Source organism: Perca fluviatilis, chromosome 19, assembly GCF_010015445.1.
Source record: "Perca fluviatilis chromosome 19, GENO_Pfluv_1.0, whole genome shotgun sequence".
Lineage (NCBI taxonomy): Eukaryota > Metazoa > Chordata > Actinopteri > Perciformes > Percidae > Perca > Perca fluviatilis.
The window spans coordinates 15095678-15110334 of NC_053130.1; the positions used below are offsets into that span (position 1 = coordinate 15095678).

The following is a 14657-nucleotide window of genomic DNA, read 5'->3' on the forward strand; positions in this document are numbered from 1 at the left end:
TATCCCTGGCAACAGAAAACTCCTAGGAACCCCCCCCTCCCCTTTCATGCTATTGGTTGATACTTATCTGACACGCCCAATGTGTTAAATAATTCAACCGAATTCAACCCAACCTGTCTCCTCGGTCATTCACAAACCTTCTCCGTCCGTGCCAAGGCTGTTTTCATTCACCACAAGTGTCAAAATGTCTACTGAAAAGTGTTTTGCCAAAGGTAAGACACACAGCGATTACTGATTGACTTGCTAGCAAGCTTAACTACGATTAGCAGTTATTCTTTGTCACTTCCTTAAATCTGTCACGTAACGTTAAATATCAGAAGTTTATGTGCGTATGTCTTTCTTTTCCACGGAATGCATTCCTCATTATTAAAACCTGAGTTATTAAACTGAACTTTGCATGCTACCAGATGTTTGAGATCCCATTCGAGATTTATTCCTCTCTGACTGCTGTTACGTAAATATTTCTGCAAAGTCATGATGGCTATTTCTGCCGAGTCATGATGATTACATGTAACGTTAACCTCCTCAGTCCGTTCTTATAATGCATCCAACAGTAGCTAGATAAGAGCGGTGTAAGTAGCCCAAAGAATCAACTTTATTATTATTATTTTTTTTAAATCTGTACCACTGAATGTAATGCACTTAAGATAGAATTCGCTCAGTGTACAGCGACTCCCTTGTGGACACTATGATCTGATGACATGCAGTTGTATAAGTCCTAGAAGTATTTTTAGGCTAATTTACTGAAATTATAAGTCACTCATTTTAAAATGTTATCAGTGTAAAGGTTAGGGACACCTCTCACTTTCCTATGTGACTGTAAATGGCTGAAAGGATGAAGTTCTGAAGACTGGTTTTACATTGGATAAAGAAGTTAATAACTGAGATTCTTTACAAAATATTATTATTCACCACTAGTTGTTTTAATTTAATTTCAGGCATAAATGGCAGCAAACATAAATCAACATGCTCTCCTAGTTGCATTTTGTCATGTACGGAAATGGCAATATCTTTTTCTTACAGGGAGTGCTGCACCCGGTCCAGTCCCCAACGGCTACATCAGACTTTACAGCATGAGATTCTGCCCCTTCGCCCAGAGGACCAGATTAGTGCTGAGTGCCAAAGGGATCAAGTAAAGACACGTTTAATTATGTATTATTTTTAACCATAGTTTCTCTAATAGCAAGACATTAAATTCCTGTGATGTGTGCTTTTGATTAAATAACCTCGTTTTCTCTTTTAGGCATGACACCATCAACATCAACTTGAAAGACAAGCCTGACTGGTACCTTGAGAGGAATCCCCTTGGTCTTGTCCCAACACTGGAGACACCTGCTGGTGAGGTGATATATGAGTCTCCCATCACCTGTGACTACCTGGATGAAGTTTACCCTGAGAAGAAGCTGCTTCCTTCCTCTCCTTTTGGTAAAGCTCAACAGAAGATGATGCTGGAGCTATTTTCCAAGGTACCTTACTGTATATGAGAATCAGAATCTGCTTTATTGGCCAGGTTTTTGCATAAACAAATAAGGAATTTGACTCCGGTTAATCTTTGATCTCAAAGTACAACGCTCACTTAACATACAACAGGACAGTAAGAAATGTATAAAAAAAAAAATAGTTAAGTATACAGTATAACAATACAATATAATTTACAAGAAATATACAATAACAATTGAAGAGAGGGAAGGAATAGTAAAATATCGGTGTAGTCTGAGATTTAAGATTTAAATATAAATATAGTGCAAGGCAGTTAAAGACCTGTTTCTTAATCCTGGGGTTATGTTTTATATACATGTCTTCTGTTAATCATATTAAAGCCACTGTTTTCTACAGATAATACCATACTTCTACAAGATCCCAATGGAGAAAAGGAACGGCCAGGATGTCTCAGGACTGGAAGCTGAACTGAAAGAGAAGCTTTCCCAATTAAATGACGTAGGTTGCTAAGTCGAGTGCTCTGGTTTCTTTACACATTCACCAGACATGTTTGATTTGGTAGATTGTAAAGTCAAAATTGTTCCCAGGAATGAGCATGAGAGCACAGCTGTAATTGTCTATGAATTGTAATTAAAGATAATGACTAAAGTGAGATCACCCATGTACCGGTCTTTGACTGTACCTAGTTTAGTGTTTTATACAATACTAATGGACGTGATGTTAATTTTTCAGGACCTGGTTAACAAGAAGACCAAGTTCTTTGGTGGTGATTCCATCACGATGATTGACTACATGATGTGGCCGTGGTTTGAGAGGCTGGAGGCGTATGGACTGAAACAGTAAGTAACAATCTATCAGGACCTTTTTAAAAATAAATACATTTTATTGACTGTAGCATTTCAATACACTCAAGGTCACCATGGAGAGGAGCAAAACGTACAAATATTAAGTACAGTACAAAAGTAAGACTTGTATGATGAAGAGCAGGGAATCTCACCAGAACCGAGCCTATACGTCTTCTTTGTCAGATTTCCTTCATGACATCTGACAAATCATATTTCATGAGGACAAATAATGTCCAGGTGTTGTAATTTGGTCTTAGGTGAATGATTTGATTCCCGTTGTCTTTTCAGCTGCCTTGACAGCACACCCGAGCTGAAGAAGTGGACAGAGCGCATGCTGGATGACGCGGCTGTCAAAGCCACCATGCACAGCGTGGACAACCACAAAGCCTTCTACAAGACTTACGTTGAGGGGAAACCCAACTATGACTATGGCTTGTAGAAAAGAAGTGATCACTGGTGTTTTCAGTTATTCTGGCTGATTACCTTCTTTTCAGGTTGATGGTGGGCTAGAGCTTTGATGGGAACTTATTAGGTCACAAATTCTTTCTACCAATAAGGATGACAAAGGTGTCATTTGTTTGTTTTCGCCCTAACAGGTGCGACAACACTAACAGTGGACTCAGGAAGATGTCAATCACTTAGTCTAACCACACCCACACAGTCCTGGAAAAGGTCCAATCTGCCACATTAACTATCAACACCTTCAAAGGGTTCATGGCCTTTAAACCGTCCCATTTATTCATATCCATGTTTTTGGTCATTGTTATTCTGGAGTCATGTCTTTTTTTCTAACTGATGTAATATATGGTAGCAAATGATACAATTAATGTTTTTTTATTGAACAATTAAGACTTATTTTTTTATTGAAGAAAAAAATATGAACCATAATAGGAATGAGGTACAGTGAGGTAAATAAGACTCAAGGTGTTTAATGATGTGGCACTTTTTCCTAATACAAAAAATTGTACATGTAATGACTCTTTTGACTGTTATAATAAACATGTTTTCCCCCCAGGCTACACAGGGTGGTCCCATTTAATAAACAGGGGACAACTGGACAATACAGTAGAAACTTAACAATTTTGCTTCCTAATAAGCAATAAAAAACATTGAACATTACAAAATGTAATAGCTGCCATCAGATTTGCAACAGTATGAATGCAAACAAAAACACTTGTAAATTACTCCCCATTTAGACCAGCATGAGAGGTATTTCTGTTTAAATTTTTGATTAAACTGAAAAAGTGCTTTGCCTTTTATAGGTGAATGGTGAGATGCATTACTAATACTTGTTGCTACTTCTTTTAAAGGCAGCAAATAACTTCTGAAAAACTCTCGTCCTGGTTACACCTATAAAAACAAGCAAGAAACCATCCTACAGACCGAATAAAATAAAAAAAGTAAACACTGTTTAAATTCTGCTAATGTGTTGTTCGGAGTCCCTTATTCACACTACCTTGTCAAGCGTAAAGAAAGCAACTGCAACAAAAACAACTACATGTCATATCAGCGGTAACTAAAATAATTGTATGTGCACCTTTTATTTGTGTATCTGGTGCAACTATTTTTAACCTTATTCTTAGTAACCCTGAATGATATTTAAAGATCTGCTAGTGCTTTAGTCATGATAAAACAAACTTGGCCAAAGCTCACAAACTTTCATCTAGTCTGGTGTAAACCTCCATTTGGTAAGTGCGGTGTGTACTCTTGTATGAGCACAGGTGCATTTCTCAACATCTCGTGGAAATGCCCGATTGTTGTTGCATAAAGTTCCCTCTGCAACACCAGAGACCGGAACAGATTGATGGGCTCTGCTTTGCGAATTATCTCAGGTACCTGGACTTCCTTTGGCACGTTACTGTTCCCAATCAGAACATGATGAAGTCTCTTCTCATGTAGGCTCCTCTGCAAGAAGCTGAGCACATCCCGAAGCCTGTGCTCTACACTCTTAATGCCCCACACAGAGGGCCTTTTACTCAGCAACAGATGCAACAGAGCGGTCTTTAAGTGGTAGTTAGTCAGGGCACTTTTTCCTGTGAGCCCTGTCTGCTTTCTGTGTAGGAAGGTAACTATCTGAAGGCAGTGTAAATGACAGGAATGTTGTGGTAGGCGTTTAGCGAAATGTTTCAGCAAATTCCTCTCATAGACCGCAAAAGAGAGGGGCCAGTATGGGTCAGGAAAGCTGTCACAATCTGATGGAAAGTGTGAGACGAAATAAGCATCTGTATCCTCCAACTGAACCACCGGTATGATGTTCATTACGATGACTTTCCCTGAACGGAATCGGATCTTTAGAGCACCGGCAGCATCCAGGTTGCGAAAAGTGACCTCAAAGTCGTATTTGTGAGAGATGCGTCCCCAAGCTTTGGTTACAGAGATCTGAAACCACTTCATGACTTGATCTTTGGCTAAGAAACGTGTGTTTCTAGAGCACAGCAATTCATCAGGACTACGGTCCACTTTGAGTGTGTCATCCTTGCCATGCAACAGACAAAGCATGTCCTCTCCCAGGTTAGCACTGCCACAGAGACAGCCCTCCTCGTTCTCACCAAACCTGGTCACCTTTATCTTGCCGCAGCCCTGCATGTCGGGAGGCATGTCACTGGAGGGGCTGCACCACAGGTGGAACTGAAAGGAGTACGGATCTGGAGGCGAGAACGGCACTATAAGGTCACACATCAGTGGCTTGCAAACCTTCCATGACTCAAACATGCTTCCAATCCCGACAAAGTCCCAGACCTCCATGTCTGCCTCCCTGTCACATACACTCCTGAGCGATTCAAGCAAGTCATCGGCAAAACCCTCAACAAACTCCCTCACCCTCCAGTTTTCATGGGCTGAAGTGTAGGTGCATTTGTCACAGAAGTCGCTCAGGATATCCTTATCCAGCACCATCGTCCTGGGGGTGATGGATCCACTCTCTAAAAGCATGTCTTCATCCTCAACTGGCCGGATTTCTGTGTCAGCACCACCCTGCACCCTGCACATCTCGATAGCGAAGAATATGACGAAAGACACTGTGCTCCAAAAGTACCAACTACAACCTTCCTCCGAGCTGGGTTCTTCCTGCTTTGAGTCCAGCTGGGAAAGCTCTTTCTCCAGCCTGGCCTCCTCCATTTCAAGCTTCTCCTCATGCTCCCGCATGCGAGCTATGAGCTCCTGGTCCTGGAGTGTGGTGTTCTCTTTGGGAAAGAGCAAGGGGTGGTTTAATATGGCAGCGGCCATCACCATACACACTCGTGCAATGGCCCCCTGCATCTTCAGCTTGTTTCTGAAATACACATTTAAGCACCTCGCAGACTTCCAGGCAGCTGCAGCTCAGATCCTGCAACAAAAACAGACAGTGGTTTTACTGAGAATCCAGGTGGATATAAAACAAAAAATTGTGTTTGTGGCCTGAATAAAATTTATGAACATCATGGTATCTATAAAAAGAATCCAGTTATTTTTTGTAGTACTCCACCCTAGGGGAAGCACAGATTGTACCTCTAAATATAGAGGCAGTGGGCTGAGTGACGCACTTGTTCAGTATCAGACTGTGCAACATGTGAGGAAGGAAGATTCAGCCCCTTGGTTGCCCTTCTCTGATAACCCTATTTAGTTACCAACATTGTGCCTGTTAGCATTTACATCCGGTTAACATTTTGTCCAAAAACAAAAACTGAATAACACCTCCCTTTCTGGAAAATGTCCAAATAAAGGATTATATAAGATGAAATCCTGCTTCTAAGTGAAACAATGTGGGAAAAACTCACATTGACATTATTATCTTCTTTCCTGGACGTCATCAGATAACCCACAACTAATGCAATATATTGTACAAAAGAGGAAATTACATAAGTCTCTTGCTAATGTTCATACTTTTAGTTGAAGTTTAATTTCCCCCGGGGTATAAATAAAGTTATTTGAATAATTAAATTGAATTACTGACTGCATTACTATCATCATTATGATCTTTAAAATAAAGGCATATAATATGCTCAAAATGGGACTTCCTTCGGCAAATAACTGAAACGAGAAATGGGAAGTACACATGAGATGTTCTGTCAGACTTGAGCTTTAAAATGTCCGCAGAGTATGTGAGGCAACAGAGCCAGGGGAAACTTCCCATGACTTACTCACTGGGATGTTTTCCTACACTTAGCCTACATGGCTCATTCCATCCAAACATTCCAACCAATAACAAACAAAATAAACAAAGCCTGAATCCTACTCACTTTTCCTCAAACATATTTCAGTTACAAAATTAATTACTAAGACCACTATATAAAAATACTCTGGTAAAAGTAAAACTCCTTAAAGTACATAAGTATTATCAGCAAAATGTTGATAATATTGGATCGTCATGTTGTGCTTAATGTACTGGTTTTATTGTAAAGTGTCTTTGAGTACCCTGAAAAGCGCTATATAAATAAAATGTATTACTATTATTATTATTGTTATTAGCATGGCTACTCTGTGAATTATTGCTTTATAATTTACACAGCTTATTCTTTATATTTTGTATCATTTCCATATGAACCATTTTAATCTGTAAAGTAACCAATAGCTACAGCTGTCAAATACATGTAGTGGAGTAAAAAGTATACATTTTCTTCTCTTATGTTGGAGTAAGGAGGAGCCTACAATATTTTATGAATGGAGGTACTTAAGTAGTCAAAAAGTCAGTTGTGTATGGTGCCCATTTACTCAAGTACTGTACTTAAGTACAATTTTAAGTAGTTGTACCTTACTTGAATACATTGCTTTTAAAACTTTAGTTAGTCTACTGGGTACTTTGCAGGTTTAGATTATTAACACAAAGTATAATCAACTATCAAATGAAGAGGATTTATCATTAACTATAAGCTACCCAGCAGTATATTAAGTGGGCTAATTCATATCAGCTCCACCCTTATCAGCTGCAACATAAAAGTGATGTAGGCCAAGGCCTATACATTAATGAATCAATTACTATAATCCATAATGTATTATTCTAAAATTGACCATTCTGCATGAGTAGGCTACTTTTTAAACGTTATTATTTTTATGCTAATACTTTTGTACAAATTTGAAAAGGACTAGCTTCTAGCCTTCTTCACACTAGATTTCTACCCTGAGGTAGGCTATTGCTACTTTTACTTGAATAACAGATCTGAGTAGGCCTACTTCGTTCACCACTGAAGTAGGCCTACAAGTGCCTACTTTAAAATGTTACTCAATCAGCCCCTACATTGGGTCATGTAGTTATTCTACGTACATGAGTAGGCCTAAATGTAAAACACACGGCTTTCCACCTCTACTATGACGTGTCTGTGTAGGCCTACTTGTAAAGTGATGTCGTTTACACACACTGCCAACGGTTACCTCCTCGGTTGTCTTAGCAACAAAATAGTAGCTAACCCGCGGCACTCACTCATCACGGAAATGTCGCAGCAGAAAAACATTATTCCAGACACATGAGTCACTCAACAGCTTACAAACTGTGTGATGCTGTGTAAAGCGTTGTAGAAAACAACAACAGCTAAAACGTTTACCTTCCAGAACATTTTGCAACAAGCATCATTTGGGCAACATAATTGCACGTTTGCGGCTTGGACATCGTTCTTCGTCAATTTAAAAAAAAAAAAAAAAAGTCTAGACAAGTAGCCTAGTTAGAAATCATTCGGTGTAAAAAATAAAAGTTGATGAACCTACCTTTATGCTGTTCTCTGGCTAAGTTCATGGTGATGAACAGTGGTGAGCTCTCCAATAAACGCAGCCTCATCAAACTCATGCGAGAACGTGGGAAACCGTTTTTTCACAGCTCTTTTCTTACACATTTCCTGACTGTGCGCCCCACCCATAAAGACAGACACCGCCCAGCTTCCCCTCTTCTTGAGCTGTAAAGAGCAAGATTCCGGTTTCTTGATTTAATTTAAATATCATAAATGGTGTGCACAGTCAAACAGTTTTCACTTGATGTGATCCAGTTTAAAAACGTAAATCAGTCTGAATGAATTTACTATTTGCTGAAGTCAACCTATACACTGTGTATTGCACCTAGGTTATTGTCACTGTGCACTTTGATGTAGGCCTATTTTATTTTATGCTCCTATGTATCCATTTCAATATGAAACATAGGGGCCTATTTTATATTAACGTGATATTGTAGGAAGTATTGTGGGAGGAAGTGCTCAGCAAACAAGAAACCTTCAGGGAACTTCCCCTAAAGAAGAGGGTTCTCTGAAGGTTATATTCCAATTCTTTTGCAAAACTTGGATGACTATAGATCATCAGTAGGCCTAGTTGTGAAACTCCTAAAGACTTTAACTTAAACATAAGTGGACCGTGTGCATAAAGGCATTTGTTGATTTGCTAATTTTCACTTTTAAGCCATAAACTAAGATGTTGCAAAATGTAAACAAAACAAAAAACCTTTCTTAAAGTTGGGCCTTGATGTGGGTCAAATGTTACATGAAATATCTCAGCTAATCTTTAAAATGGCATACAAATTAACAACATGGTTACACTGTTACAGTACTAGGCTATGTGGTAACAAGAAATATTTTGCATCCACAAGGTGGCACTTCATGCTTGAGCAAATCAGGACAGAAAGGACCCACAGATAAAACCACACTACTCATTCCTTACAACAGCCTACTCAGGTCTACAACAACAATCAAAATGTTGGCCTTTAGAAGCAAAAATCCACTGACTTACAGACATAAAACACTTTTGTGTGTGTCATTTATTGGCACACATGACATGACAAATGTTTTCTTTGTCAGTGTCTTGTTAAACCCCTCCCCTTTATGCAACATTTCATCAACACCACCCCTTTACTAAGTTCAAATGTATCAGAACAGTTACGTTTTCTCACACTGCAGAGATGACAAACTCAGAAGCCACCGAGATGTTCTGTTTGCAGATTCTTTGGGACTGGTTAAGACATCAGAGCTTCCTCAGATCTCCTTTTTTCCCAGTTGTCTTCTCTCTGACAGTTTACCTGAGCTGCTGCTTGCCTTTTGTTTGTCTGGATTTGCTCTGTTCCAGACTGACCCTGGTGCGCCGCTTCAAGATCCAGCCTCAAAGCGAGGTCACATGGCCAATGGCTTGCAGGTGCTTGTGCAAAATTCTCCACAACCATGTCTTTTTCATTTTCCCTCTTTCTGTTGTATACTGGCACTGGAGGCCTGTGTTTTTTCCTCCACTGGCACCTGAGATGCTGTCTGTTGTTACGGACATACTAGCCTGCCTCCTCCTGTTTGACATGCAGTACTTTTTGTGGCATCTGCTACATCACAAGGTGTTGTGGCTCTACCGTTTCTTCCACAAGGAGCACCACCTCTACACGGTCACCTTCTCTCTGGCAACAGAAAACACAGGGGTCTGGGAGATGCTGAGCCTCGCCTTCTTTGCAGCTCTGAACCCTGCCCTCCTGGACTGCCATCCACTCACAGAGATGCTCTTCTTTGTCACAAACATGTATCTGTCTGTGGAGGCGCACTCTGGCTATGAATTCCCCTGGTCTCCACATAGACTGGTGCCCTTTGGCCTCTACGGAGGAGCCAGGCATCATGACCTCCACCACCTCAAATTCAAAGTAAACTACGCACCGTACTTCACACACTGGGACATACTTCTTGGCACGCTCCAGGGAGTACGGAGGAGGTAAAGGAAGACTTCAAATAGATCATGATTGTCAGAATATGTGAAGGACATTTTGTGCTGCTGTTAACCTGCAAAGAAAGGCTACTAATGATTTACCTTTGGTGCTGACATTTTCAAAGTTCAGCCTATTCATTCATCTTTTTTAAAAAAAATTCCTTTACTTTTCTCTGTGTTGAAGTTGCTGTATCATGTTTATTTCATTTTGACAGTCTATATGTTATGTGCCCAGTGCCCACCTCTTAGTATTTCAAATCAATCACCTCCACCACCTCAAATTCAAAATAAACTTCATCTTGCACACTGGGACATACTTTGGCAGCGCTCCAGGAGTACGGAGGAGGTAAAGGAAGACTTCAAATAGATCATGATTGTCAGAATATGTGAAGGACATTTTGTGCTGCTGTTAACCTGCAAAGAAAGGCTACTAATGATTTACCTTTGGTGCTGACATTTTCAAAGTTCAGCCTATTCATTCATCTTTTTTCACACACACTTCTTTACTTTTCTCTGTGTTGAAGTTGCTGTATCATGTTTATTTCATTTTGACAGTCTATATGTTATGTGCCCAGTGCCCACCTCTTAGTATTTCAAATCAGTCACCTCCACCACCTCAAATTCAAAGTAAACTACGCACCGTACTTCACACACTGGGACATACTTCTTGGCACGCTCCAGGGAGTACGGAGGAGGTAAAGGAAGACTTCAAATAGATCATGATTGTCAGAATATGTGAAGGACATTTTGTGCTGCTGTTAACCTGCAAAGAAAGGCTACTAATGATTTACCTTTGGTGCTGACATTATCAAAGTTCAGCCTATTCATTCATCTTTTTTCACACACACTTCTTTACTTTTCTCTGTGTTGAAGTTGCTGTATCATGTTTATTTCATTTTGACAGTCTATATGTTATGTGCCCAGTGCCCACCTCTTAGTATTTCAAATCAGTCACTCTTATCTCTACAGATACTCATCTTTAGCTTTATATCCCTTCATTCAGTTCCACCCACTCCTAATCTTCCTTCACTGAAAATTCTTCCCATGTGCTATCCTTTTCTTATCATTTATATAAAATAGATAGATAAATAAAACAGATTCCATTGACATTGAAAATGAGATAATGATGTGCAGTTGCTGTAAACATAGAAACACTGATGTGTCTCATATAATGCTGATGTCTCAACAAAAGAATCCATGAAAAGTGATGTTAGAAACTGTGTCTGGATGTCATTACATATTACAAACATGGTCATTTTTAAGCACCACTGCCTGATGTTAAAAGTGAATAAAGGGACAATGTCGCAATTTGGGCCGAATGATGAGAAATGAAAGTGGACAGGCTAATCAGCAGACCTGAAATAACCCGGCTAGACAGATTACCTTCCTTCCTCATGGAGGGAACATGAATCTGTTGAGTCTTGAGATTGTTTTGTGTTCTTCTACACTGGTGTCTTCCTGAAAGAAATTACATTTTCACCAACAACACCAAAACAAATTCCTTGTATGTGTTAAAAGACTTGGCAATAAAACCCTTTCTGTTCAGAGCTTTAAAGGGGTGATAGAATGCAAAACCGATTTTACCCTGTCATAGTTGAATAACGACAGTTTGGTGGGTAAATAGGACATACATAGAAGCTCAAAATCCCACTGACACCCCTTTACTATGAAAATCTCATATTTTGAAACTGCCTCTGAAAACGGGCGAATCCCAACAAAGCTGAGTTGATTGCGTAAGCGTCTCAAAATCCGGAACCTTAAGAGAACAGTCACGCCCCAACATTTACATAGGCTACACAACTGACCTGAGATCAGGTAGTTTTCTGAATCTAGCTAGGTCACGCAGATCTCTGCTATTCCATTACAAAATTCACTTCTGAAACTTTTTTATGCGAGAAATCAACCATATAAAGCTCGAATATGGGCTGCTTTACGAAAATGGATGGCTAATTGCAAATTTTCTCCGACTGTGTGTCGGAGTTTAGTGCCGGTGTTGGTGCTGCCTGGGTTGCTACATTGCCGCCCTGACCGCAGTGTCAGCGAGCTTGTTACGCCCGCAATCTTTTACCGCAGCCCGCAGGTTCCAGTTAATCTTATAATGGGTATGTGTGTTGAGTTATTTAAACAAACAATCGGGGAAATAAACGCCTCTTGTCCGCGAGTCTCATTGATAGATCCGCGGTGAGATGGAGTCCATCAATGAGAGCTAGCTAGCCTCCTCCTAACTGACATTCACAAAAATACATTCAATTGAAATCCGAAATCGGACAAGTGTTAGCTAAGCTTTGTAAGACCTTGAGGAACCTGTAATATTCATGCCGTGACGAAATTCAAACTGTAAATATACTTTAGTTATGCGAAAGTGAGCAAGCTGCGGTATTTCCCCATTGTAATGAATGGGACATATAGCAAGCAGCTGTTCGTCCTACAAAGACGCCTTGCGTTCATAAAAATGCCTTAAAATCAAATCAGACACAACGGTTAGCTTTATAAGACATTGGGACATTCAAAACCGTAAATGTATTATTTATAGATATAGTTATGCCGGCAGCTGGCCGCGGAGCCCCGTATGCAGTATCCACAAAGGGTGACTTTGCCCTGGGTATGGAGCCCAGCAGGCGGTCGCTTTCTCGTCAGACTGTGTGGAGCTCCTAAAGTCCGACACGTCTTACCAAATTTGCAATTAGCCATCAATTTTTGTAAAACGGCCCATATTTGAGCTTTATATAGTTGATTTCTCGCTTTAAAAAGTCTCAGGAGTGAATTTGGTAATGAAACATTGCAGTGTCTGGAATATGAGATTCTGTCGCTTCTCTAATGTATGTGTATTGGGGATTCGCTCAACCAATCAACGCGCGTCTCTAATGTCTGCGTATGGCAAGTCGCTCAACAAATCACTGCGCAGCTCATCTAAATATTCATGACCATACCATATTTGGTAGAAAAGCTCTTGTTACAAATAGGGCCAAAACACAGGGATGCATAAGGGCCCATAAAATATCAACCAGGCCATTTTCAGCCCAACCAATGTTACATACCCCATTAGGAGACCATAAGGAACAGTGTGAAATACCCTATATAATCATTCTATCACCCCTTTAAAGAGTGTGAATATTTGACTTACTTTCATTGGTTGGCCAGAAACACTCCAAGTGAATGATATTGTTGCTCCCGACCGCTGGGTGCACTGAAAAAAATGGTACTTTGGATCAACTTAAAAAAATTACTCTAATTTGTTACAGCTAATTTTTTTAGTTTTGCTCAAATTATATTTCTGATTTAGTCTAAATATACATTTTTATTTATTATAAATTAAAATATTTATTTAACCGAAGTTAAAGATTTACATTCACACAATGTAAAAATATTATTTGTTATAAAGACCATAAACCATTATTTTACATTCTTCCAAATTAAGTTTTCAATTTGGAGAAACCCAATATTACTATTACATCCAAGTATAATTTTTAGTTTAGAATAAACTAATTAAAACGCTCTAATTTTGTTACAGGTAATTTTTTTAGTTTTGCTCAAATTATATTTCTGATTTAGTCTAAATATACATTTTTATTTATTATAAATTAAAATATTTATTTAACCGAAGTTAAAGATTTACATTCACACAATGTAAAAATATTTGTTATGAAGACCATAAACCATTATTTTACATTCTTCCAAATTAAGTTTTCAATTTGGAGAACCCCAATATTACTATTACATCCAAGTATAGTTTTTAGTTTAGAATAAACTAATTTAAACACTCTAATTTTGTTACAGGTAATTTTTTTAGTTCTTTCTAAAAATAAATTTTTTATTTAATAAAAAAAAAAACTAAAAAAAATATAAAAATTTACAAATACTTTAATATAATTTCTTTAGTCACAAGCCAAAACATTACTTTATGTAGATCAATATAGTAACATCTTATGCATTTTTACATTTTACTTTGCTGTAATATAAAATTATAGAATTTTCACTAAAACATGTTACACTCAATGCTTAAATTACTAAATAAAGACAAGAATATTCTCATGAAAAGACCTTTGTTTAATGGGATGTCTTTTTTAAATGTGCATCACCTTTTGTAAAATAAAAAAATAAACCTGCAATGCATATTTCAGCAGCTAGCTGTTTCACACAGTCACTTGAGGGAAAAAAAAAAAACAAGTATTAAAAAAAACATGTATACAATTAACCCTTGTGTTGTCTTCCGGTTGACCATGCACTTGTTGTCCTGGGTCAAAATCAACACTTTTTTACGTTTCTGTCCCTTTTTTAAAAGCACTTTGTTTGTGTCACTTTTTTCAATGCCATTTTTCACTAACACCAACTTATTACCACTAGTTTTACACTTATTGTTGGAATACATGGTCAATACATGTCATTTACAGGAAATTATACTTAACTTTGAAATAATGAATTATTTTGACTAATATTAGAGGAACCTATGTTGATGGATAATCACAGACGTGTATCTCAAAGTTTAGTCAAGTTTTAAATCCATTTAAATTTTGTTTCAAATGCTATAAAATTGTTTTGGGTAATTTGGTTAAAAAAAAAAGAGCCATATTTCTGATATAGACGTTTTGAGAACAGGTCAACACAAGGGTTAAGTGAAATGTTGGTCTTTGAGAGTTTTTTTCTTTTAAAAACCATATGCAACCTTAAATCACATCTTAACCTTTACAAAACATTGTAATGTAAACATGTAAAACTGGTTTGTTTATCTCATTTTAAACTTGAGAT

The 14657-nt window shown here is 38.4% G+C and overlaps 3 protein-coding genes across 3 annotated transcripts; 2 read left to right on the forward strand and 1 right to left on the reverse strand.

The window, feature by feature from the left end:
* Positions 1–90: 90 nt before the first annotated feature.
* Positions 91–3306, forward strand: LOC120548156 (glutathione S-transferase omega-1-like). Its single transcript, XM_039784215.1, has 6 exons — positions 91–212; positions 1024–1132; positions 1244–1466; positions 1837–1938; positions 2173–2279; positions 2574–3306. The coding sequence occupies exons 1-6, from the start codon at positions 185–187 to the stop codon at positions 2722–2724; spliced, it is 720 nt and encodes a 239-aa protein (XP_039640149.1). The 5' UTR covers positions 91–184; the 3' UTR covers positions 2725–3306.
* On the reverse strand, positions 3199–8092 carry LOC120548155 (inositol 1,4,5-trisphosphate receptor interacting protein). The gene is made up of 2 exons (XM_039784213.1): positions 7962–8092; positions 3199–5610 (listed from the first exon to the last, which is right to left on the reverse strand). The coding sequence occupies exon 2, from the start codon at positions 5541–5543 to the stop codon at positions 3945–3947; it is 1599 nt and encodes a 532-aa protein (XP_039640147.1). The 5' UTR covers positions 5544–5610; positions 7962–8092; the 3' UTR covers positions 3199–3944.
* Positions 8093–9126: 1034 nt separating this feature from the next.
* LOC120547654 (cholesterol 25-hydroxylase-like protein) lies at positions 9127–10041 on the forward strand. The gene has a single exon (XM_039783184.1). It carries the CDS (start codon positions 9136–9138, stop codon positions 9919–9921), a length of 786 nt encoding a protein of 261 aa, XP_039639118.1. The 5' UTR covers positions 9127–9135; the 3' UTR covers positions 9922–10041.
* Positions 10042–14657: the final 4616 nt, after the last annotated feature.

Excerpts from the sequence above, each read along its gene's own strand:
- LOC120548156 (XM_039784215.1), top strand. The coding sequence starts at position 185 with ATGTCTACTGAAAAGTGTTTTGCCAAAG. Across the intron at positions 213-1,023 it reads TGAAAAGTGTTTTGCCAAAG|GGAGTGCTGCACCCGGTCCA; the intron begins GTAAGACACACA and ends TTTTTCTTACAG. Across the intron at positions 2,280-2,573 it reads GAGGCGTATGGACTGAAACA|CTGCCTTGACAGCACACCCG; the intron begins GTAAGTAACAAT and ends TTGTCTTTTCAG.
- LOC120548155 (XM_039784213.1), bottom strand. The coding sequence starts at position 5,543 with ATGCAGGGGGCCATTGCACGAGTGTGTATGGTGATGGCCGCTGCCATA.
- LOC120547654 (XM_039783184.1), top strand. The coding sequence starts at position 9,136 with ATGACAAACTCAGAAGCCACCGAGATGTTCTGTTTGCAGATTCTTTGG.